The 24,925-nt window shown below is 43.3% G+C and overlaps 3 protein-coding genes across 8 annotated transcripts in view; 1 reads left to right on the top strand and 2 right to left on the bottom strand.

Moving 5' to 3' along the window:
• Window positions 1–602: 602 nt before the first annotated feature.
• LOC139561863 (eukaryotic translation initiation factor 5A-1) lies at window positions 603–9,615 on the bottom strand. 3 transcript variants are annotated; one of them, XM_071379203.1, is made up of 6 exons: window positions 9,241–9,615; window positions 6,898–7,070; window positions 6,634–6,738; window positions 5,453–5,584; window positions 3,973–4,045; window positions 603–765 (listed from the first exon to the last, which is right to left on the bottom strand). In XM_071379203.1, the coding sequence occupies exons 2-5, from the start codon at window positions 7,063–7,065 to the stop codon at window positions 3,983–3,985; spliced, it is 468 nt and encodes a 155-aa protein (XP_071235304.1). In that variant the 5' UTR covers window positions 7,066–7,070; window positions 9,241–9,615; the 3' UTR covers window positions 603–765; window positions 3,973–3,982. The 3 variants fall into 3 exon arrangements, with proteins under 3 accessions (XP_071235304.1, XP_071235303.1, XP_071235305.1); XM_071379202.1 differs by having other exon boundaries at window positions 6,898–7,067; window positions 9,241–9,603; XM_071379204.1 differs by lacking the exon at window positions 603–765 and adding an exon at window positions 3,571–3,700 and having other exon boundaries at window positions 6,898–7,067; window positions 9,241–9,603.
• Window positions 9,616–11,496: 1,881 nt separating this feature from the next.
• LOC139561079 (Y-box-binding protein 2-A-like) lies at window positions 11,497–16,437 on the top strand. Of its 4 annotated transcripts, none has more exons than XM_071377918.1 (10): window positions 11,497–11,662; window positions 12,857–12,920; window positions 13,094–13,127; window positions 13,341–13,430; window positions 13,716–13,970; window positions 14,363–14,445; window positions 14,631–14,838; window positions 14,951–15,130; window positions 15,302–15,375; window positions 15,878–16,437. In XM_071377918.1, the coding sequence occupies exons 1-9, from the start codon at window positions 11,584–11,586 to the stop codon at window positions 15,335–15,337; spliced, it is 1,029 nt and encodes a 342-aa protein (XP_071234019.1). In that variant the 5' UTR covers window positions 11,497–11,583; the 3' UTR covers window positions 15,338–15,375; window positions 15,878–16,437. The 4 variants fall into 4 exon arrangements, with proteins under 4 accessions (XP_071234019.1, XP_071234021.1, XP_071234020.1 ...); XM_071377920.1 differs by having other exon boundaries at window positions 11,498–11,662; window positions 13,737–13,970; XM_071377919.1 differs by having other exon boundaries at window positions 11,498–11,662; window positions 13,341–13,442; window positions 13,737–13,970.
• A 3-nt stretch (window positions 16,438–16,440) lies between these two features.
• Window positions 16,441–24,925, bottom strand: part of LOC139561078 (solute carrier family 2, facilitated glucose transporter member 4-like) — a 42,691-nt gene continuing 34,206 nt past the window's right edge. Inside the window, exons 4-11 of the mRNA XM_071377916.1 lie at window positions 21,305–21,429; window positions 20,985–21,100; window positions 20,637–20,799; window positions 20,243–20,430; window positions 19,902–20,006; window positions 18,664–18,765; window positions 18,288–18,491; window positions 16,441–18,067 (exon numbers count right to left, since the gene is read on the bottom strand). Coding sequence (XP_071234017.1) covers window positions 17,849–18,067; window positions 18,288–18,491; window positions 18,664–18,765; window positions 19,902–20,006; window positions 20,243–20,430; window positions 20,637–20,799; window positions 20,985–21,100; window positions 21,305–21,429 — 1,222 coding nt within the window. The 3' untranslated portion in view covers window positions 16,441–17,848. The remainder of the gene's footprint in view (window positions 18,068–18,287; window positions 18,492–18,663; window positions 18,766–19,901; window positions 20,007–20,242; window positions 20,431–20,636; window positions 20,800–20,984; window positions 21,101–21,304; window positions 21,430–24,925) is intronic.

Genomic DNA, 24,925 nt, shown 5'->3' with positions numbered 1-24,925 from the left:
AATACATTTTTGAGGAATAGCAACTGTGTTTAACTTTCATAAGTCTATAGTTAAGGAAAAAATGGCTGTTAAGACATTTCTTCTTAAGACGGTTTTGTGAATCTGGGCCCTGATCCTGGCATGTAAATCATGACACTTTTTTAACAGACAGGTTTAGGTGCTATATGTTACACAAAATATTGAACAAGACAGAAGGGGCTCATTCAGAAGGGCGGATCGCTCGAAAAGTCAGATAGAAATGTAACCTGACACAATCTCCATGTTTTAGAACTGGCACCATTTTCAATGATGTATGCTATATTTCTATTGTAACATTCCAAGCACAGTGCTCCCGCTGAATGAGCTCCTAAACAGAACAGCATCCATCACTCATACATAGAGTTGAAGAAGCCCTTGATGAATCGGAAAAATTTACAAAACAGACATTTGTGAGATTTTCACCCCTCCCTTGACTAGGTACAGTAGTTACTTACGCCCTGCCCTCATAGGCGGCAATTTGTTTGTGAGAAAACACTTCTTTCTCCATTCTACCTTCTCTCTCCGTTTCATCTGTACAGATGTTGACCTGTGTGTGTGTGTGTGTGGAGAGAATGTTTCGTCTGTTTTGCCATTTCCAATTATTTATTGAATTGCGTTCCTAATTTAACCCAGAGAAGGGCGAGAAAGTACAGTGAGAGGGAGAGATTACAAAAACAAAAGTGGGAGAATAGCATTGACGTGGCCTTATTCCCTCCCTTTTCCAGGTCCAGTGCATCTTGTTAACTCCTGAAAGAGAGTGGGGAGGACAAGGAAAGTACAGGGGTAGGATAGGTAGAAAAGGGGGGAAAAGAAAACGGAAGATGAAGTGATTGAGGAAGAGACACGTAGGGATAGGAAGGAGAGACGGGAAGAAAGAAAAAAAGTGGACAGTATAATTTAGTGTGCATCAATACAAAACAGTTCACAAGTGCATTGAGGTACATACAGTATGAACTCCGAACATTCAACAAATAAAAAGATCCTTTCACATACCATCAAAATACAGTAACCCACCACACATTTAACAACCTTGACCTCACATAGTTCACATTTCATATACAGTGAGTTCCAAAAGTATTGGGACAGTGACACATTTGTTGTTTTGGCTCTATACTCCAGCACTTTGGATTTGAGATGATACAATTACTATGTTAAAGTGTAGACTGTCAGCTTTGATTTGAGGGTATTTTCATCCATATTGGGTGAACCGTTTATAAATGACAGCTTTTTGTATTTCGTCCCCTCCCCCCCATTTTAGTATTGGGACAAATTCCTACGTGCAATGATTAATTACATCAAGTTGTGACTACAAACTTGTTTGGTGCATTTGCTGTATGTTTTGGTTGTATTTCAGATTATTTTGTGCACAATAGAAATGAATGGTAAATAATGTATTGTGTCATTTTTGGAGTCACTTTAATTGTAACTAAGAATAGAATATGATTCTAAACACTTTTACATTAATGTGGATGCTACCATGATTACGGATAATCCTGAATGAATCGTGAATAATGATGACTGAGAAAGTTAGAGACATAAAAATGCTAACCTCCCCTGTTATTGTAATGGTGTGAGGTTAGAATGTCTTGGTGGTATGATATTTGTGCACCTAGCTTTCTCCATCATGAATCATTATGCATCCAACAAGTTTGTAGAGTCACAAGCTTTATGTAATCATTGGGCACTAAGAATATATAATACTAAACTTTTGACCACTTTAATACACACAAGTGAATTTGTCCCAATACTTTTGGTCCCCTAAAATGGAGGGGGGACTATGTACAAAAAGTGTTGTAATTTCTAAACGGTCCACCTGATATCAAAGAAAATACCCTCAAAATTAAAGCGGACAGTCTGCACTTTAACCTCATAGTCATTATCATTTCAGAGCCAAAACAACCAAAAATGTGTCGCTGTCCCAATACTTTTGGAGCTCACTGTAAATACACCATTACATTCACACAAATACATCAAGCATTGGAATCTATATAAAAACAACTCTTTATATATACACATGTGCTCATACATAAATACTGTAAATAAATAACAACATATGTAAGCAAGTAATAAGTGCATAAGGGGTAGGCAAGTCCATTGCTGTAACAGTACTGTACCGTTCACAGATTTCATATAATATACAGTGCATTCGGAAAGTATTCAGACCCTTGACTTTTTCCACATTTTGTTACGTTACAGCCTTATTCTAAAATGTATTAAATAGTCCCCCCCTCATCAATCTACTCACAATACCCCATAATGACAAAGCAAAAACTTTTCTTTTTTTTTTTTAGAAATGTTAGCAAATTTCTAAAAAATTGAAAAATGAAATATTACAGAAACAAGATTTTCTGGTCTGATGAAACCAAGATTGAACTCTTTGGACTGAATGCCAAGTGTCACATCTGGAGGAAACCTGGTACCATCCCTACGGTGAAGCATGGTGGTGGCAGCATCATGCTGTGGGGATGTTTTTCAGCGGCAGGGACTGGGAGACTAGTCAGGATCGAGGGAAAGATGAACGGAGCAAAGTACAGAGAGATCCTTGATGAAAACCTGCTCCAGAGCACTCAGAAGGTTCACCTTCCAACAGGACAACGACCCTAAGCACATAGCCAAGGCAACGCAGGAGTGTCTATCGGACAAGTCTCTGAATGTCCTTGAGTGGCCCAGCCAGAGCCCGGACTTGAACCCGATCGATCTCTGGAGACCTGAAAAGAGCTGTGCAGCAATGCTCCCCATCCAACCTGACAGAGCTTGAGAGGATCTGCAGGGAAGAATTAGAGAAACTCCCCAAATACAAATGTGCCAAGTTTGTAGCGTCATACCTAAGAAGACTCGGGGCTGTAATCGCTGCCAAAGGGGCTTCAACAAAGTACTGAGTAAAGACTTATGTAAATGTGATATTTCAGTTTTCTTTTGTATTATATTTGCAAACATTTCTAAAAACCTGTTTTTGCTTTGTCATTATGGGGTTTTGTGTAAATTGATGAGGAAAAAAAACATTTAATCCATTTCAGAATAAGGCTGTAAAGGTAACAAAATGTGGAAAAAGTCAAGGGGTCTGAATACTTTCCGAATGCACTGTACATGGAAAAACAAGACATCCCCAGTATATTGTATAGTACTCTTAAACAATTCCCTTGTTTCAACATGTTTTTCAAAACAGACATATACTGTAGTGCGAATGAAGACTACAACCAGGTAAACCAACAGTAACATTTCAAACACAGGAGGCTGCTGAGGGGAGGACGGTTCATAATAATGGCACATGGTCCATGTGTTTGATGCCATTCCATTTGCTCCGTTCCAGACATTATTATGTATTTGATACCATTCCACCTATTCCACTCCAGCCTTTCCCACGAGCCAGTCCTCCACCAACTAAGATGCCACCAACCTCCTGTGATTTAAAACAAATATATAAGTAGCCTGGGGGACCAGCCAAAGTGTTCCAGTATGTCCTTAGGCAAAGTAAAACATATACCTAACCTTGGCTGATAAAAAAGACTGAATAATAAATAAATAAGATACATTCAAAAAGACCTTGATCAACATTAACCATAACTCCTGTTGTGCCAACATCTCTGTAGTTCAAGGTCTTGAATAGAGATGTTCTCCAAAAAGCAGTCTTGGAGTTGCCTTCCCCTTGGTCCATAGACATACAGTGTTATGTACGTGTAACCTGGCAATGCACGTGCATGTTAAAAAGTGTCTTGTGGCATTACACACACACACACACACACACACACACACACACACACACACACACACACACACACACACACACACACACACACACACACACACACACACACACACACACACACACACACACACACACACACACACACACCACACACACACACCACACATGTCCAGGCACTTTTGTCACAGGCAGTGTGTGAATGAGGTGACATGTAGTTCAGTTGGGATACAGAAAGCCTCTGCATTTACCTGCAGTGTCTTATTTAGCCATGGCCTTGATGGCAACTGCAGCCTCCTCATTCATCGCAGACAGAACAGTGATCTGGGAAACAAACAAAAATACATTTATTTTAATTATAAGAACAACTTTGCTGGTGTAGTAGAAGTAAACTAGTTGTGTCTATCTTAGGCTGTGACATCATCCCTTTCCCTGAGACTTGAAGCAATTGTTACCCCCAAACCAGTGGAGACTGCTGAGGGGAGGACGGCTCCTAATAATGGCTGGAACAGAGCAAATGGAATGGCATGTTTTTGATACCATTCCACCTATTTCGCTCCAATCATTACCACAAGCCTGTCCTCCCCAATTAAGGTGCCACCAACCTTCTGTGCCCCAAACCATAACACTTTGCAGAGTGCTGCTGAGAGCATGGTATCGATTCCCAGTAGGGATTGGTATGTGCTACATACTGTACAGTCTTACTCCCAAATTCCATGTATCCCTAGTCCTGCCAGTCTTCATTGATAAGTGAGGGTATTTGTGTACTCTGCTAGTTTTAACTGTTCGTGACAGGGACATTCAATTCCCAGAAGTAATGTAAGTATACAGGTTCAATATGACTATAGCAGCTATAATACGTATGGAATCAGTGGTGGAAAAAGTACTCAATTGTCATACTTCAGTATAAGTAAAGATACCTTAATGGAAAATGACTTAAGTGAAAGTCACCCAGTAAAAATACTACTTGAGTAAAAGTCTTAAAGTGTTTGGTTTTAAATATACTAAAGTATCAAAAGTAAATGTAATTTCTCAAATATAATTAAGTATCAAAAGTTTAAGTAAAAAAATATATATATTTCAAATTCTTTATAATAAGCAAACCAGGTGGCACAATTTTCGTGTTTTTAAATTTACGGATAGCCAGGGACACACTTCAACACTCATTTACAAACAAAGCATTTGTGTTTGGTGAGTCCACCAGATCAGAGGCAGTAGAGATGGCCAGGGATGTTCTCTTCATTGGTGTGCGAATTGGACCATTTTCCTGTTCTGCTAAGCATTCAAAATGTAACGAGTACTTTTGGGTGTCAAGGAAAATGTATGGAGTAAAAAGTACAATATTTTCATAAGGAATGTAGTAAAGTAAAAGTGATCAAAAATATGAATAGTAAAGTAAAGTACAGATAGCCCCCAAAAATACTTAAGTAGTACTTTAAAGTATTTTTACTTAAGTACTTTACCCCGTTGTATGGAATTTCCACCAAACACACTGGGTAAATGGATCAGAAAAGGAAAGGAAAACATGAATCAGATATGTCTACCTACACAACTGCTTATGTAGAGGAGGTACAAAGGACTGAATAAGGACAATAAAATCTCTGGACTTTAGGAAAAGTGCTACTCCCATGCAACACCGTGTCTTACAAAACTGTAACGCTTAATAGCAACGTAGGCAATTTCTTGTCGAGGGAGAATCATAGAAGAAGTAGGATGAGGAACACCACTGACCAGAATCTCCTCTCCAGCATCGTACTTGGTTTCGATTTCTTTGCCCATGTCTCCTTCTGGCATCTTCAGGTCCTCTCTCACTTCACCGCTGTCCTGGAGCAGAGACAAGTAACCATCCGTGATACCAATCAACTGCAGGGGGAAGAGAGGAGGGAGGGAAAGGAGGATGACAGAAAAGACAGAGACGCGTGAAAAATACTCTCTATTAATTGCTGCCCCTTTTGTGATTGCCCTGTCAATCAATCAATCAATTCGAGCTCCTGTGTGCCCTCCAATCAACTGACTGTCATGTCCACCCACAGTGCCAGAGTCTCCCGCCCGAAAGAGGATAAAAATGAACACAGGAGAAAAAACAGCTACCCACTTGAAGTTCCCTATCCGGCTCTAAGGACCATGAAAAAGTTTGGAACTTGTGCTGGTGTAGGTGAAAGGCATTCCATCCCAGAGTTTTACTAGACACACCACTGTGATTACATTCACCTACAAACTCCATTATGTGTTCCTCCACCCTCATCGACTTTTCCTCATGGCTTAAACAGCACTGGATTGGTACAGGAAAAATGCTAATGTCTCCACAGCCTATTAATAGACTATAGCAGGGTTCCCCAACTGGCGGCCCACGGGATGAATTTGGCCTGTGGGTGGTTTTATTTGGCCCCCCAAGTTTTCTGAGCAAAAATATAACATCTCGAATTTTCATTGTTGGACATAAAAGACTGTAAAAACACCAGTAAATCAGCTCCAAATTATTACATTTTTGGAAATCTGTTCCTAAGTATTCCCACACAGGCAATTTGCCGACTACAAACGATTGGTATTCATGTTCCGGCCCCCCGATCATCCGCTCAAGATAAAATCAGCCCGCGGCTGACTCTAGTTGATGATCTCTGGGCTATAGGGAGGTTCCACCATACTGCTGACACCTAGTCAATCCTCACAGATCTTCCAGTGTGAGTCAACAAGGGCAGAGGCAGGGGATTGAGTCAGGGAATTACAAATAGGGACTCAGAATGCACAAGGGACATCTATTACCAGTGACGTGGGCATTTAGTTTGAGAGTGAGTGTTACCTAATTGGCCATCTCACTCAAACCAGCAATACCTCTTTCTCTCTACTTCTCCTTCTCTCCCTCCGTCCTTTCTGTCCTCCTCACTGCTTTGGCCGTTCCAATGTCCTCTCACCTGGTAGTCTAGTCTCTTGATGTTGGGTACGTCCATGTTGTGGGTGGAGGGACAGATATCCTCATACTTCTTTCCGTTGAAGATGTCGATACCAACCATGTGGACCTGCCCATAAAGAAAACACAAACTGTTCAAGGGAGTTGTAGACACAATACATACAGACTCAGAAACAAGGGCAAGATAGTATGATGTCAGCCACTCTTTCATGTCTGCACACCAGCCAGGGCTATAAAAATGGTTACAGTCAAATCGGGCACAACTGACCTTAGCGTGGCCGTGTTTGCCGGTCTTGGACGTGGACATCTCCACGATTTTGCAGGGTCGTCCCTTCAGCACCACGAAGCCGTTCTTGCGCAGGGCCGAGCACTGCTGGGGGAAGGTGGCGGATGCCCCGGCATCGCCTGTCTGGAAGTCAACGTCTGCGTCTGCCATACCTGCTGCCGAGGCAATGATGTCACAGGGGGGAGGGGGAATGTGGAAAGAGAAAGATTGCCTTTCATGACATAACACTCGTACTTGACTTTTCCCTCCCCCTACTAGCACTGACTCTGCTGATAGCTACTTTATTGAGGAAAAATTAACTTACTATGACTGACATATGTGGTTGTCCAACTTAGCTATCTTAAGATGAATGCACTAACTGTAAGTCGCTCTGGCTAAGAGCGTCTGCTAAATGACTAAATGTAAATATAAAATGTTAATGAGGACTAAGAACTGGTTAATGACACCGCTGGTAATGACATCACTGGTAATGACACCACTCAGATACTGAGGAGTCCTGGGATTGGGGGAAGGGGGTCCAATTACTCCAAGTGGTCTACTTACCTCTAACTCCATTCTAATACATATTAGTTATGGCTTATGCTTGGGAAACTAGCTATTTGCTGATACATCTACAATAGATGTTGAAAAGGTTTTGCTACAGAATAAATAAAAAGGGAGTGTATTCCTGTATTCCTATTTCTAGCAATAAACACATTTTTGAGCAATAGAAAAAGTATGGCCTACTGCACTTGGTATGATGTTACACTGTTTGCAGTGTAATGAAGTGTGCAGTAGACATACACTGTCTCCTACTGTGAATTTTCAAGAATAATTTGAAATGTGTCCAAACGACCACACTCCAGTGGAGTACTTGCATATTTTACTTAATAACGTTAAGAAATGCAACATTATTAATTGAATACAAAATTAATAAAGAGCTGGTTCACTGACATTAGGAGAAATAAAAAGATCATATCGAGCTAAATAAAGTAACGAGATAGGGCACCTGTTAACTGGACCAGTCAGCCATTGCCTACTCACTATGAGCAATGGGATATAACAGTTTTCTGAAAAATGTATAGGCCTTCTCTATGCTACTTTTGTGCAATTGACACAAACATTGGAACATTTTCAAATATTGGACTATGGAAACAAGTATATTATTTGCTGAGTATGTGAGTGACTATATATCGCGGCGGAGGAATGCACGCGATTCAAGGAAAGGCCCCATGCCTGGCCAAAAGCAATGCACGCGTGCGTCAGCCTTGGTTATAATGTCAAGAATATTATAACGGTCAACTTGCTGTTCTTGGTTATCACGTCAAGAATACTATAACGGTCAACTTGCTGTTCTTGGTTATAATGTCAAGAATATTATAACGGTCAACTCGTTGTTAGAATAATGGCAAAGGTATTGGTGGAAAGTTATATCCATTCAACAGAAAGAGCTACAAAAGTATTGCATCATATAGCATATTCTAATTAATTTACTGTGATTTAATTCGGTCTGCAGCCATAGCCTTGGCCTACTGGGAAACGACACTGATTATACTGGTAGAGGCTTAACCACGGCGCTTGACACACACAAGGCCAATTTGAGACTATCGGCTGCACGTAAACACACATTCATAATAAGGATATGTTAATTTATATATTAGCAACAGACAAACTGTCGCTGCCACATTTTTATAACACGCGTGTCTTCTCCGCAGTGTTGGAGTCTAGCGCGGCCTAGTGCGCACAAAACGTGAACCGGCTGTCAGTGACGGCATCGCTGCATGCATGCGCACTGCTTGGGGGCTGAGGCCCACTAACTAATATGGGGGCTCCGCTCCAGTCGAGAGGCAAGTGTAACATTGTTGCATGAACCACACAAGGAGAAATCTTGGTCTTGATACACTGAAAAGGCTACGTCGCACGTTGCTGATAGGAATATAGGCTACTTGAGTAAAATTACTAAGCTAATGCGCATGATAAGGCTACGGCGAGCATAGCGGTAGGTTTGAGTTTCGGTCCCAAGTTATTTTGGTCAATCTCTATGTGTAAAATCGTCCCACCGAAGATATGCATGACATTATACATTTGATTGGCTGATAGGTAACGGAAACTTTATCAGTGAGCATTGAGCAAGGGCAATTTAACAGCCTATCAAACTTGATAGCCTACAATACAACAATACAATGTTGTTTTATTGGTAGGCTATCATTTCATAATGCTCACAAGTGAGCAGCTATGTAGAATGAAAATAACGTGACAGCTATGAGCAGACGAGCATAGGCAATGTTAGTCTCACGCAAAATCACGCCCGTTATATTCACGTTATGATAAGTAGGCTTAACTTACCCGGTGAACTAACGTTTCCACAATTTGTTTACTCTGTTCGCTTTACAAAACTGTCAAACCTTTCCACTTTTTATGTCTTCCTTTTTCTCTCTTCGTCCGTAGCTACCGTTGTCTGGTTGGTGTCTACCGCCGCGATGCCTCTGTCTGTCGTACCTTATCTCCTAAAATCAGCTCTCTTCTTCTCTCATTCCAGTCGCTTCCACTATCCTCCCTATTTTGTCCTGCGGCTCCGTCAAAATCGTTCTCGTTGGGGGAGGGGGGGGGGGGCATACGCTTGGGTCAGCCGCCAGCCTAAAAAGAGTGGGAACCTTAAACCCACACTGTCCGTAGCCTAGCACTCTCCACCTTTCGCTCACTCCCTCACCCAGCCTTTCCAAATACCTATGAAATGAACCTAGGCAATATTGTGCTTAGTGCGCAGGCGTGGTCACCCTCAATTCTCAGATTCTAGAACAGGGAGGGGGCGCAATCACGGGAACATCGAATGGAACCTCTCATTCACTAAGCATGGGGCCTCTCTCATTCATTCTAAGGACCGTTATTTTGAGAATAAGGATATGGGCGCTTTTACGCACCATGTAAGCACTCTCGGATAATGACCGAAGCCTCAATAGAAATTAATCCCATATCCTTCCCCATATTTCACTTTCAAGGAAATGTTAGGATTAGGATTGTTTTTAACCTTTTTTTTTTAAAGTAGATTGTGTTTTTAGGTGGTTCTGGTTTTAATGCTCAATACATGTTTCTGATGTAGGCCTAATAACAGTGTCTCATTATTGGCAAAAGTCTTTGCTCTTTGTAATAGGCTACCCATGGTGGTATTGCCCCCATGGTGGTATTGACATGGCGGCAGGCAGTCAAAGTCAGTGCGCAGTGATTGGCAGTTCGCGGAGCCGCTGGGTTAAATTTAGCCCAGTGAAACATGAATCCGATGACCTATGTGTGGAGGGCCCGAGGGCCAGATGGGAGCTGAGATAAAATGGAGGGATGGGGAGTGTTGAGAGACTGGTGGGCATGCGAGTCAGGGCATGGGTCGGAGCAAAGACGGGGACGGGGGTGCTTGTGCTGACTGATTTGGCGCAGGACCATCCATGTGTCTAATTTATCACTGACGGCTGCACGAGCTGAAATATCTGCAACAGAGAGACAGGTGCACACAGGGGAGTGGGCCTGTAGTATGGCCTGTAGCAACAGACGAGACAAGCAGGATATGGGGGCTATTTAGCTTTATTGACTGACCAATTAAGGTACGCCTAAGTAGGCATTAGGCTAGCCGACTTTGTACATTATTGTTGCATTTAATTAAATCTAAGCCATTTACTAATAGGAGAGGGTAACACCTAGTAGGCCTAGTAACCCATTATGATAGACCAGCACACATGAATTACACTTTTGACAATGGCATGCTATTGACTATTTCAGAATAATTTATCAATCATATAGGATATGCACTCTGGTCCACACAGTCACGAGAGGCTACATGCATAACACCCAGTGGTTTAAAGTACTTAAGTAAAAATACTTCAAAGTACTACTTATGTAGTTTTTTGGGGTATCTGTATTTGACTATTTTTGACAACTTTTACTTCACTACATTCCCGAAAGAAAAATAATGTTCCTTTTACTCCTGACACCCAAAATTACTTCACACACTTATCAAGAGAACATCCCTGGTCACCCCTACTGCCTCTGATCTGGCGGATTCACTAAACACATGCTGTGTTTGTAAATTATTGTCACTGTTGTAATGTACCCCTGGCTTTCCGTAAATTTAAAAATAAAAAAAACTTGAAAATTGTGCTGTCGGGTTTTCAAAATATAAAGAATTTGAAATTATTAATACTTTTACATTTGATACTTAAGTACATGTTAGCAATTCCATTTACTAGTGATACTTAAGTATATTTAAAACCAAATACTTTGAGACTTTTATTCAAGTAGTATTTTACTGGGTGACTTTCACTTTTACTTGAGTCATTTTCTATTAAAGTATGTTTACTTTTACTCAATTATGACTTGTGAGTACTGTTTCCACCACTGATAACACCTCATTCAGGTTATCACCTGTTTAGTCTCTTTACAATCTGGGGGCTCCGCTCTGCGCGCTGTCATTTGTCCTGCTCTACCTGCTTTTATTTTAAACCTGTCTTTTTTTGCGGCCTACGCCCTTCCAAATGGCTTCCTTGCTGAGCTAATGAGGCTCCTGGATTGGCTACTATGAAACCAATGAGGGCGCGGTTAACATCGTGGATCCCGGGAGGTTGTCGGGATAAAAAGTTTGCGGTGGCGGCCAGAGCAAAGTTTGGAGAGGGGACATTATTGTAAACGTTCATCCGTGAGAGTATGACCGACGCAGAAGCGCAGAGCGCCCCACCGTCGGCTCTGGTGGAAGAACAGCCACAGCCGGAGAGAAAAATTATAGGTAGGTGAAGTGGAATTACTAGTGACAAAAATATCTTCCTTGACAAAAGTTTGAATAATGTTTGAGCGTTATAAATTTGGATTTACCTATGCGTCATGGCCACGCACTAAAGCCAGAACATGGCTGTGCCTCAAATCATTACTTAAAATATGTCAGTAGGACTACAGATTGGATAGTTGGGAAGTGCGTATGTGTCAGTGACTCATGTCGGTTTTGTAACTCTTGGATGTTAATCTATGGGAGTAGCGCACATTGTACACCCAGGTCAAGTTGTGCTGATCCTAAGCAGTTTTTGGAGTTTCGTTTCAAGTTCCACGTGCCTCATGTTTTACGTAAGGACTTGGATGAATATAATTGTATTAAATGCTTACTCAAATTAAGACTGACATTAATGTTGATACAAATATTGTTCAACAAGGGCATATATTTTAATTGTGAGACTAAAAGTAGGACGTTTGCTCAACTGACCCCTCGTGGGTTTGTGTGGTTGGTAATGTGCCGGCCTGTTTAGATACACACGCGTTATCAATTTTAATTATTCAAACCGACATTTTGAGTTGTCGCGTATAGACGTGTTTGAATGTAGGCTAATGGTGTCACAATATGACCCTAATTTCACCTCATCAAATGTCACGTGTTTAAAGGGGGAGGGAGTTTTTCACAGGTGTACGTCATCTTGATCAACGATTGACGTCTGATTTCACCATGTGACAGTCCTTTAGGTCAAAATGTTAACGTGACAATCAAGCATTGACAAGTGAACTGGACTTTCATTAAATGTTCAGTGGCATTGGTGTAAATTATTTGACAAGTTTTCGTTAAACGTTCCAATTGAGGTGTCATTTGCCATTGATTTTGGTTACATCAACAAAGTTACTAGGTATGTTAAAGTTGGCACTTATTCATCAACTCTCTACAATGTTAAAATGGTAACACAACTATGCACAGTAAGCACAACGTGTCCCACTTGACATAGTCAGTAGGTTTCTAGTCAAGTATTGTTAATGATTGGCACAATCACGGCATGTCCTGCAGCCTAGCTTGAACCGTTTTGGTTGATAAAAGTTCCGATAATGGAGAAATGTACTAGGTCATATTAGACCTTCCCTTTCAAGACCTCAAATGCAGCTTCACAGTCATTGATTCTTTTGACTTTGCTGTTTGAGACATTGTTTAATCAAACTGTTGTTGCAGCCACCGCAGTCCAAGGCACCGTGAAGTGGTTCAACGTGCGCAATGGATATGGCTTTATCAACAGGTACCCTGCTATGTGGTTGTGTAATGTGGCTGTCAAATGTGAAATTGGAAAGTACACTAATGGGCATTTAACTTGACACAATGCATGTGCTCTGTAGTACTGTTATGACACGTTAACATGGATTTAGTTTGGTCATTTTGGATTTGTCATAACTGACCATTTCCCCCCCTCAGAAACGACACCAAAGAGGATGTCTTTGTTCATCAGGTAAGCCAAGCAAGATAAAGTCCGAGTCACAAAGAGCACCCGCTGCTTCATACCACTGGGTTGCATTCATTTGTGCGTATCTTAGCAAAACGTTTTACAATATGAAAACTAAGGTTTCTTATTGGACAAGTTCAGGCAGTCCATCACTGTTTTATTCTGTTTGGTGCCTAGTGAATACAACCCTGTATCACAACATCCAATCCATGTTTTTAGACTGCCATCAAGAAGAACAACCCCAGGAAGTTCCTTCGCAGTGTTGGGGATGGGGAGGTGGTAGAGTTTGACGTGGTCGAGGCCGCCAAGGTAGGCAAACCTGTAAGGACGATCTTTTTTTTTTCACCCTCCATTATTAAGTCTTGAGGATAGTTCAGCCCAAAATCAAACTTTGTTAGCTCTTTTCGTGCTTTTGACATAGTCCTATGCCAATTTCAGTTTCATTCCGTAAGTTGTGTAGCTGCTGCGTTACCCGTTTGTTACTTTTCAAATGAATGGAAAATATTAGCTTTTGGAGTTAACTATCCCTTTAATTTGAATGTCACTCAAACTGTTTGAATTGCACATCATTGTTTTAAATATCTCTCCTACAAGCTCTCTCTCTCCCCCTCTCAGGGCTCGGAGGCAGCCAACGTGACAGGGCCTGGTGGCGTTCCCGTCAAAGGCAGTCGGTACGCGCCCAACAAACGCCGCTTCCGCCGCCGTTTGTCCCCTCGCAGCCCCAGGCCCGGTGACGAGAAGGGCGACGGCACCGCAGGCCCCACCTCGGAGGGTGGAGGAGAGCACGACGGAGAGCGGCCCGCACCGCGACGGCGCAGACCCCGCCGACCTAGACAGGAAGGGCAAGAGGTGATGAGTAGATGGATAAAAAGCTGCAACCCCACATGTTTAAAGTCCGTTCTCCATTTTGACTTATTTGAAGAGGAAAAACAGACCAACTGAAAGTAAAATGGTGAATGGAATTTACTGCTACTTTTTCCAGGAAGTTGCTTCCGCCTGTCCAGTTCCTAAATGGATGTCCCCACCCTAAACCCTACTTTTAACTTAACTGTTTTTAAATTTAAACTTCAATGGGGTGAAGTCAGTTGGGACGTCCCACGGGTCCCTTTTAGACTTTTCTGTTTTTAAATGTTTGCAAATGGAGAAGTAGTTGAGGAGGATTGGATCTCCCACCTGTGCATATCAGTTGTGTAATCTGTTTTCCCTCCTGAAGTGTTGTGTGGTCTGTGCTCTCTCCCCAGGGCGAGCCAGGGGAACAGGAGGGAGGAGCAGAAGGCGACCAGCAGAGGCCTCCACCGCGCAGGTTTAGGACCCAGTACCGCAGGTGAGACTGACATGGCATTTTTGTGTGTAGGCTTTTTTATGTGTTTGGGATGTTCACATGTCAATAGATCTTAGCAGTTTGTGGATGACTTTTTAGCCCATAGGCTAGTATTCCAAGATTTGATGGAGTAGTTTTGGCCTATTTGGCTGTAAATCTGACTGTCCCATGCTATATAACCTTCTCAGGCCATTCCGTCCTCGCCCACCTCCCGGGGAGGTTCAGGCGGGTGCTTCCACCTCAGAGGGCCAGGCAGCAGAAGGGCAGGAGGTGGTGAAGGAGGCCCAGGAGGGCCAGCAGACAAACAGGGAGCAGGCCAACGAAGACAGCCAAAAGCCCCGCCGACAGTTCAGCCGCCGCAGGCAGAGGAACTCGGAGTCTAACACTGTCTCTAAAGTGAGCGGCTCAGTGCTTCCTATGTAATGTTGCGATACAAAATTTTGCCCCTGTACAAAATAATACAAGGGCAATATTACATTGCTAAGTTTCCCCTCTGTTCATATCTTAGGATGGGACAGAGAAGCCCGAAAAGCCAGATAAGCTAGCCTCGGAACCTAGCACTCCCCTTCAGACAGCCATGCCAGCCGATGTCAAGGCCTCCCCCAAGTCCTCCCCTAAAGGCTCCCCCAAAATGTCCCCCAAAACCTCCCCCAAAATGTCCCCCAAGTCCTCCCCCAAATCACCAGAGGTAAGAGGCACCCCAACGTCTATTCAATACTCCCTCTTGCTTTTACTAACTGTTGTAACTGTACTTGGCTACTGTTTTACAGTAGGCATTCCTGCATGTAGTCAATATATTAATAATGACTCTTAGTTATGTTTCAACGAAGTAAATTAAAAAAAGTTTATTTTTTTTCAGCCACCTGCCACGACAGTTCCCGCAGCCACAGAATGACGCCCATGATGGGACTGTAACGTGACCCCAGACAAGAGGTGGGACCCCACTCTAAACTGGCGCAGCCTTTGAGGGTTTGGGTGGAGGGTTGCGCTTCTTGCATTACTACTACAAAAACTGCGACGCGGCTATCTCGTTGCTGTTGTCACTAGTATGTGATATTTAGTTAGTTTTTCAACATATGGTTTTTCAGAGGAAGTGCATGAGTCTTCTGAAGGATGGTCAGCACCTGCGGTCCAATGGGTAACCGGGTGTTAAAGATGCTTTTCCTAATGACTTTATATTTTTGGGACGTTCTTGTGTTCAATGAAAGCCCACCTATATTGCAGTTGTAAATTGGTCGCCAATTGAAGGCTCAAACCCTGTGGGACCCACTGCCTTGTTAGAAGTCTTACGTCTTGGCATTAATTGTCTTCTATTGGTTTAAGTGTTAATGTCTGTCTCTCCCCCTTGTCCTCTCTGTCGGTCTTTGCCCCTACCTGCCTTTCTCCCCTTATCTTCTCTGCCCATCTGTCTCTCTCCCCCTGTCGCTCTCTTTAGGTCCTAGGGAGGGTTAGCTGGGGGACCGAGCCCATCTCACCACACCCACCACTGTGCACTACTCTCCAATCCCCCCCATCCTACCTTACCAACCCCCCCCCCCCCTGACTTGTCTAGCTAGACACTGCATATGGGGGAAGCAAGAGATGGGAGGGAGTTGCGTGTCTATTCATAAATGTTAAAATACACCTAGAAAGATCTAGAGGAAAGAAAGTATTTAAAAGCCTGCTTGGATGCCCAGTTATTCCACAAACCCCCAGCTAGTTTACTTTAATTGACTGAGAATGGGCATGAGCAGTAGAGGACCCAGCCGCTATTTAAGTTCGATGATGAGGAAAGCGAAGCGTGTGTGAGGGTAGTGGTCCAGGAGTTGCGACGAGAACCTTGCCACCCCCCTAGTTTCTAACATGCTGCAGCCCACACCCTATTTGAAAAATCAAGGCTGGGGGTTGGTTTAAAAAGTAATTTTTGTTCTACTTATTTTTGTATGTGCTTTTCTTTTGGAGGGGATTATGTGCAATGTCAGTATCTAAATGTCGATAAAATGTTTGCAAAAACCACAATGCAGTCATGTCTTTAATGTCCACAATACACACCAGGAAATGTAAAATATTTCTGACTTGAATCTCATTTTAGTGGGATAACACCAGAGTAAGTAATTGAATTTCTTAAATTCCAACTCCAGTAGAATCTGAAACTGGCCCATCAGACACACACTTGATAAAAGCTATAACATTAAATTGCAATATATTTGGATTCAATTTGACCTGTTTCTGGGCATGTTAGTAACTAAAGACTTGCTGAATTGTTGGGGCATCAACATGCTCATGTTTGAAATGAGAACAATTGTCACACAAACCATACAGAATACTTTATCAATATTCGCACTATATAAATTACAGATTCTCTATGTTCAATACAAATCTTCAAAGACAATTGTACAATCACAACCAGTACAGAATGGACAGCACACATGTGTAGTAGTTCAGAGACAGATTGCTGATGCAGTAGCAGTCAAAACCAACCAAATCAACTAATATTGTGCACTACCCCATAGAAACCAAAGACATACTCATATTGGAGTGGGTAAAGTTTGAGTATTTGTAGACCCTTGTACCATATTATTTTTCAATCAAACCAGCACGCTATGTACATGATTTGTTCTTTTTAAAACTAACTTCTCTGTAGGCTGTGCAATGAGTCCTGTTAAAGCTGTCCATCTTGTGAAATCAAGTTTAGGGATACTTCCAAAGGGGAAGTGGGTTGCTAGCGGTAGACTGGTTAGCCCTCTATGAGACACCAGAAACTTACAGTAACTCGGAAATAAATCACTCAACGCCACACCATAGCTTTGCTCACTAAAAATGTACATGAGTTTTCACACTAGCTGTTTTGCTATTGTAACTAGCTATCAATCTGAAAACTGCTGACATTTTTGTATATAAAGTGCAGAAATACCTCCAAGCCTCTCCGTAGAACATCTGTGCGCATTCTCTCTGAATCAAATCTCCACCCCATCAGCATATGTACACCCGGGCGGGGGTAATGCCTCAAAGTTCAGAAACCTTATTCTTGCTCCTGATCATCCCCTCGATCACCCATTATGGGTTGTCCTGGTAATAAAAATCACTCACCCTCCACCCTTTCTGGGGTATGTTCAGTTGGTGCAATGCTTTGTAATGTTGCACAACCTTTTCCTCGAGCAACCCGTTCATGTCAACATATCTCCCTCAAGCTCCATTTCTCAACTACGGGCCCAGTTACAAATCCATTCCACCTCCTTATCCCTTGACCCACACGCCAACCTTACTCTCCCTGCTCGATATGCCTAGACACAACTCAAAGGATGTGTTTGAATTAGGCCCCAGCCCACCCCCAGTACCCAGTTGTAGCCCTCTGAGTTTCCCTGCCTAACCAAGAGTCTGTCTGGCCTACTCAGATTGCCCTCCCCAGTTCCCCCATGGGACCCCATTAGTCAAGGCTTCCCTCCCCCCCCAGGTAGTCCAGCTCTGTACTCCGCTTGCCCAGCTCCATGTCCAGGTCCATCATGGCGGGTAGGTGCTGGCTGAAGGAGGCGGAGATCTGGTCGAACGTCTTGCCCCGTGTCTCCGGCACCCGGAAGAAGGTGAAGATGAGGAAGAAGAGAAGGAGCACTGCGAAGATGAGGAAGACATAAGGCCCACAAAGCTCCTGTGGAGCGGGAGGAAGGAGAGAGGTCGAGGGGGAGGGAAAGGGAGGCGTATATTCATTAGTGTATCATTGAGAAGACATTTACTCATCAGTCCATGTCTGTCAGACACCATCCAATCCAGAGTATGTCAGCTGCGCTTATCATTAAAACCAATACTAAAGTCCTAAATGAAGGTTCCTGGTCCCAAAAAATAATCAAACACACAAAGTGATCACTTACAGCGAGATACTGGAAGCCAAAGCCAATAATGAAGTTGGCCGTCCAGTTGGAGAATCCGGCCACGGCCATCGCAGCGGGCCTGGGGCCTTGGGAGAAGAGCTCAGCCACAAAGAACCAGGGGATGGGGCCAGGCCCCACCTCAAAGAAGGCCACGAAGCCAAAGATGGCCAGCATACTGATGTAGCTCATCCAGGGAACACTGTCCTGCCAAGGGAAAGGCGGTGATGGTTCAGCCAGAGGTACATGAATAGAAATAGCCATACCACCCATTATGGCTTCTGTCTTGAATGGGGCGCCCCTTCTAGTATTTTATTTCTATGTGTATATGATTCCGTGAATGGGCTAATGAGTTTGTTGCTATTCATTAAGGACTGACCAATAAGGCGAGCGCTATCGTCATGACAATGGCACAGCCACACATTCCGGACAGCCCCAGCATGTGTAGTGTCCGGCGGCCCGTCCTCTCCACCAGGAAGAGCTGTTGATTGGACGAGAGCAGGATGACAAACAGGTAACAACAGGCCTGGATCATTTTCACTCGTTTCTAATTGAGACAAAACTTAGCAGATGATTCTGACTGAACTTTTCCAACTGGCGTTTGTCTCAAACCTCTACTCTGGGACCCCCAGCCGTTCCATGTTTTTGATCTATTCCAGAGCTTGCACCTAATTCGACTTGTTAACTAATCATCAAGACCTTGAATAGGTTAATCAGGTGAGCTAGTTCAGGACTACAACAAAATTGTGAAATGTCTGGGGGTCCCCGAGGAGAGGTTTGCGAACCACTGGTCTAAAGCATTCTCCAGTCTGGTTTGGTCATGGATAAAGACTATTGTAAGTGGGAGCTTTCTCAACAGAATGCAAACATGAAAGTGAAGCTGATGATTTAAAGACGTGTTTCCATTTTAAAATCAAAGGTCAACCCTCAACCCAGCCAAGACAATCAATACATTAATCAACAAATCGGACCTTTTTGGATGAAGGCAGAAAGACTAAAGGCTCTATTCAATCTGAAGCGTTACAGATTGTACAATATAAATGTAAAGGTAATTTCCGATTGAGCCGACATATGCAGCGTTTATCGTGAATGCAGACTCCGTTAACGTGGGAACATTGACCTTTAAATTTCCATCACGTTGTAACGGTAACTTCCGCAATACGGATTGAATTGAGCCCTAGGTTGGGATAACCTCATCCCACAGCGCATATATACCTGGGACATCAACAATTTAAAGTTGGCCTTAGTGGGAGTGACCTATAGAATTCCTAGAGTGACCTTACTAAGTAAGGTATTTATCATAATCTCATTTTAGTGAATCACAAGACTGCGAGGCGTGGCACCGTAAACAGAGTTGCACAAGACACGTACAGAGAAGGGGCAAGGTGTTCTGGGAGATGATTAATTGGTAGATTAAGTCGGGAGTTTCTCCCGTTCTGTATTGGCTGAGGAAGGCCAAGTTTGAAGCGTTGGTCCACCAGACTCTGCGCATGTGGGCGTGTCTGGGAACGAGATTAAGGTTGGGTCGACCCACTACGCTATCTTGTTTGTTCAGTGATAAAGGTGTAGGAGTTAAACAGTAATGGAGGTGCCTGGAAACAGGGCCTGCTTGTGTACCGAGACCACAGTGAAGGCACAGTTGACCACGCCGGCTCCTATAGTGGCGTAGACGGGGCTCTGGACCCCTGCCTTCTCGAAAATACTGGTGGAGTAGTAGAAGATCTGGAGAGAAGATAAGAGGATGGTTGGTCATGGAATGGGGTCAAGCTTGAAGCAATGCAGAGATGTGACTAATGCCAACCCTTATTGTAATATGATCCCAATGTAATTGTGTTTCTTTGGCATTCTTTCATTGTTTGATGAAATCTAAGGACTCCAGATATAGAATGTATTTGAAAATACTCCTCATCAGGTGATACACACACCTACTGCACTCCCCTGCCCTCTCTAGTACTCACAGCGTTGACCCCAGAGAGCTGTTGTGAGAGCTGCAGCAGGATGGCGATGATGATGGGCTGCCGGTACATGGGGGAGCGGAAGAGCTCTGCGATGGACACCTTCCTCTCCATGTCCATCCGTCTCTTCTCCTCCTTCATCTCCGCCAGCATATCCCCCACGTCCTGCCTCCCGGTCAGCCTCCTCAAGCCTGGCGAAGAGTGGGAATGAGAATCACGCTGAGCGGAGAACTTCAGATGGGTTTCGGGGTGTGTTTGTAATTCAATCCCTGCCCCTGATCTACTTGCAGTCCTCTCCAATCAATCATGAAGAAAAATAGGCAAGGAAAGGAGATAAGGGAGGAAAGGAGGCCACTAGAAAGTGTTGGGACGTGGCCGGTCGTGACTTGATCCTCACCGCTCTTGGCGTGGTGCTCCTGGCAGCGGATGATGTAGAGAAAGCGGGGGCTCTCGGGGCAGAAGGGCAGCAGCACCATCTGTAGGACAGTGGGCAGAACGGTCACACCCACCAGCACTGGCCACAACTCCTCACTGCCCAGCAAAGACTCCAGACCTAGGACCTAGGGACGAGGGGGGAAACAGAGAGGGAAAGCGAGAGAGGAAAGAGAAGAGTGATGAAGATAGGAGAGAGAGAGTGAATGAGAGAGAGAACATTAATGCAGGTTCAGATATAAATATATTGTGTAGAACAAACAAGATTCACTGTCATGTTGTTAAATACATTGTGCAAGCTCAGCTTCTGTACCTGTGCTATGAGAATCCCTGTGACGATCGCCAACTGGTGGAGCGTGCCCAAAGCACCTCGCAGACTTGTAGGCGCTATCTCGCCCACATACATGGGCACTAGCCCTGATGCCAACCCTGGAGGAAAGATCATTAGGCTAGAAACTCAGAAACTGGTATGCCAAGGTCTGGAGACCAAACAAATGAGCAGCGATAGTGATTCCTATGAACTATTTCACCGGTTATTGGAATTTCAGTGCTATTCATAGAAAATAATATAGGCCATCTACTACTACTACACCACTGAAAAGTATCATTTAAATCTGCAGGATGAGTGCTCACCACAGTATGCACCGATGACAAAGCGTCCCAGGATCATCATCTCAAAGGACCGACTGATTTTGGCCATGCCCATCAAACCTCCTCCGATGAAGGCAAACAAGTTGTTTATGAGCATGGCTTTCCTCCTGACAGAGTACAAAGGAATAAATACGTTTCAATATTATTAGTAGTCATAGTTTACAGAAACACTTTATACTTGTGGTTATAGGCCTTTGACAGTTCCATAATGTATCCTCTAGATGGCAGACTTACACCACAAAACAGACACTGTTACAAAGTGTCATAAGGAAAATATTTTGTTTCTACAAGGAACAACTATTGTTAATCCTTAAGAGTCACCCGTGCGTCAATCTAAGTAACATAATAATTAACTCCCCATCAAAATCCGTCAATTTAAACTGGAGCTAACAGATGTTGCATTGTACTGCGTCTCAACCCACCGCATCCGCCTGTCGACCTTCCACGTCTGCGGTGGAAGGTGGCTGAGCTATAGCGGTGTTTGTCAGACCATGATGAGACAAACCGTAAATCGGTCTTCTCACGAACGGGTTGGCCTACAAAACTCATATGAGACTCGCACGAACACGATGGTGTTCTCCGTTTTACTCTTACATCCCCCACAGGTGTCACGGGACTCGTCTAAAGGGAACCCATACAACTGACTGGAAGTATGGAGGGAGTTCTTATATCTCCTAGATATAAGATCTCCTAGATATAAGACAGAAACTTCAAAACCTTATTCCTTATGATACATTTTTTGACTGTCTTTTTTTGCCATTTGTGAATGGGTTATTCAATGCGTTTCTATGGGCTATAGTAGTAAAGTCCAAATTCAATATTTTATCAAATAATATTATTATATTTCTTGTTGATACCTAAAGGGGTCATACAATTCCATATCAAATAGCTAAATGAGCCATGGTATGACCATCATAAAAACAATTCCATATGTTAGCTTAGTAGAACACCCCCAACTGCTTAAACCTTCAGACGTTAAGAATGGCATAGCGAATTTCATTAATTAATACTCCAACACACTTTATGTGTGTGAAATGCATAGAAGACAGAGCATTCCTCCAGTATTGTGTGTGTACTAAACCTGCTAAAACAGAGACAGGTTCTGTAACAGATTTCATGCTGCTGCTCAACAGTAAAGCTTCCTTCCTCATGAGCCCACACTGCTATTCAATATTGGAACCTCGGTCTCGCATACACATGTGACCGCCCATCAAACACCTTTAGCCAGCTGCGCCACAGGAAAGCTAGACATTTGATGGTGCGGGTTGTGGTATTTCAAGCTGAGGAGTGCGTTTTTTTAAAAACATTTCAACTTGGTTATATTTACACGTCAAGAGTGTTTCTTGCCACCCAGCATGAGAAACCCAAGTCTAGTGGAGCAGAGGGGACAGGGGCACCATTTGAAACAGTCTGAAACACCTCAACACTGGTTCAGTCTTCCTTACTCAGCAGCTGTGACCTCTGCCTTTTGAGGAACACCTTGTCCTAACTGTACCCATGCTGATTGTTTGACTGACTGACTGACTGACTGACATTCTCCAAAGGGAACCATGTTGGATCCAACTGACTGACACTATCTATAGGGAACCATGTTGGATCTGACTTACACTATCTATAGGGAACCATGTTGGATCTAACTGCCTGACACTATCTATAGGGAACCATGTTGGATCTGACTGACTGACACTATCTATAGGGAACCATGTTGGATCTAACTGCCTGACACTATCTATAGGGAACCATGTTGGATCTAACTGCCTGACACTATCTATAGGGAACCATGTTGGATCTGACTGACTGACACTATCTATATGAAACCATGTGGGATCTAACTGACTGACACTATCTATAGGTGTAACAGTATAACTTTAGTACCGTCCCCTCGCCCTGACACGGGCGCGAACCAGGGACCCTCTGCACACATCGACAACAGTCACCCACGAAGCGTCGTTACCCATCGCTCCACAAAAGCCGCGGCCCTTGCAGAGCAAGGTGCAACCCTACTTAAGTCTCAGAGCAAGTGACGTAACTGATTGAAATGCTAGTAGCGCGTACCTGCTAACTAGCTAGCCATTTCACATCCGTTACACTGGGAACCATGTGGGATCTAACTGACTGACACTATCTATAGGGAACCATGTGGGATCTAACTGATTGACACTATCTATAGGGAACCATGTTGGATCTAACTGATAGACACTATCTATAGGGAACCATGTGGGATCTAACTGACTGACACTATCTATAGGGAACCATGTGGGATCTAACTGACTGACACTATCTATAGGGAACCATGTTGGATCTGACTGACTGACACTATCTATAGGGAACCATGTTGGATCTAACTGACTGACACTATCTATAGGGAACCATGTTGGATCTAACTGACTGACACTATCTATAGGGAACCATGTTGGATCTAACTGACTGACACTATCTATAGGGAACCATGTGGGATCTAACTGACTGACACTATCTATAGGGAACCATGTTGGATCTGACTGACTGACACTATCTATAGGGAACCATGTTGGATCTAACTGACTGACACTATCTATAGGGAACCATGTTGGATCTAACTGACTGACACTATCTATAGGGAACCATGTGGGATCTAACTGACTGACACTATCTATAGGGAACCATGTTGGATCTAACTGACTGACACTATCTATAGGGAACCATGTTGGATCTAACTGATTGACACTATCTATAGGGAACCATGTTGGATCTGACTTACACTATCTATAGGGAACCATGTGGGATCTAGCTGACTGACACTATCTATAGGGAACCATGTTGGATCTAACTGCCTGACAGTATCTATAGGGAACCATGTTGGATCTGACTGACTGACACTATCTATAGGGAACCATGTGGGATCTAACTGACTGACACTATCTATAGGGAACCATGTTGGATCTGACTGACTGACACTATCTATAGGGAACCATGTTGGATCTAACTGATTGACACTATCTATAGGGAACCATGTTGGATCTAACTGACTGACACTATCTATAGGGAACCATGTTGGATCTAACTGACTGACACTATCTATAGGGAACCATGTGGGATCTAACTGACTGACACTATCTATAGGGAACCATGTTGGATCTGACTGACTGACACTATCTATAGGGAACCATGTTGGATCTAACTGACTGACACTATCTATAGGGAACCATGTTGAATCTAACTGACTGACACTATCTATAGGGAACCATGTGGGATCTAACTGACTGACACTATCTATAGGGAACCATGTTGGATCTAACTGACTGACACTATCTATAGGGAACCATGTTGGATCTAACTGACTGACACTGTCTATAGGGAACCATGTTGGATCCGACTGACTGACACTATCTATAGGGAACCATGTTGGATCTAACTGACTAACACTATCTATAGGGAACCATGTGGGATCTAACTGACTGACACTATCTATAGGGAACCATGTTGGATCCGACTGACTGACACTATCTATAGGGAACCATGTTGGATCTGACTGCCTGACACTATCTATAGGGAACCATGTTGGATCTGACTGACTGACACTATCTATAGGGAACCATGTTGGATCTAACTGACTGACACTAT

Source organism: Salvelinus alpinus, chromosome 31 (assembly GCF_045679555.1).
Source record: "Salvelinus alpinus chromosome 31, SLU_Salpinus.1, whole genome shotgun sequence".
Classification (NCBI taxonomy): domain Eukaryota; kingdom Metazoa; phylum Chordata; class Actinopteri; order Salmoniformes; family Salmonidae; genus Salvelinus; species Salvelinus alpinus.
Note: the sequence above shows the minus strand (reverse complement) of the source record. Positions and strands in the feature narration are given on the sequence as shown.

Bases quoted from the DNA above. Each gene is read 5' to 3' on its own strand.
- LOC139561863 (XM_071379203.1), bottom strand. From the start codon at position 7,065: ATGGCAGACGCAGACGTTGACTTCCAGACAGGCGATGCCGGGGCATCC. The intron at 5,585-6,633 runs GTGAGAGGACAT...TTCCCCCTGCAG, and splicing joins TCAAGAGACTAGACTACCAG to TTGATTGGTATCACGGATGG. The intron at 4,046-5,452 runs GTCAGTGGTGTT...TTTGTTTCCCAG, and splicing joins ATGCTGGAGAGGAGATTCTG to ATCACTGTTCTGTCTGCGAT.
- LOC139561079 (XM_071377917.1), top strand. From the start codon at position 11,584: ATGACCGACGCAGAAGCGCAGAGCGCCCCACCGTCGGCTCTGGTGGAA. The intron at 14,839-14,950 runs GTGAGCGGCTCA...TTCATATCTTAG, and splicing joins AGTCTAACACTGTCTCTAAA to GATGGGACAGAGAAGCCCGA. The intron at 15,131-15,301 runs GTAAGAGGCACC...ATTTTTTTTCAG, and splicing joins CCTCCCCCAAATCACCAGAG to CCACCTGCCACGACAGTTCC.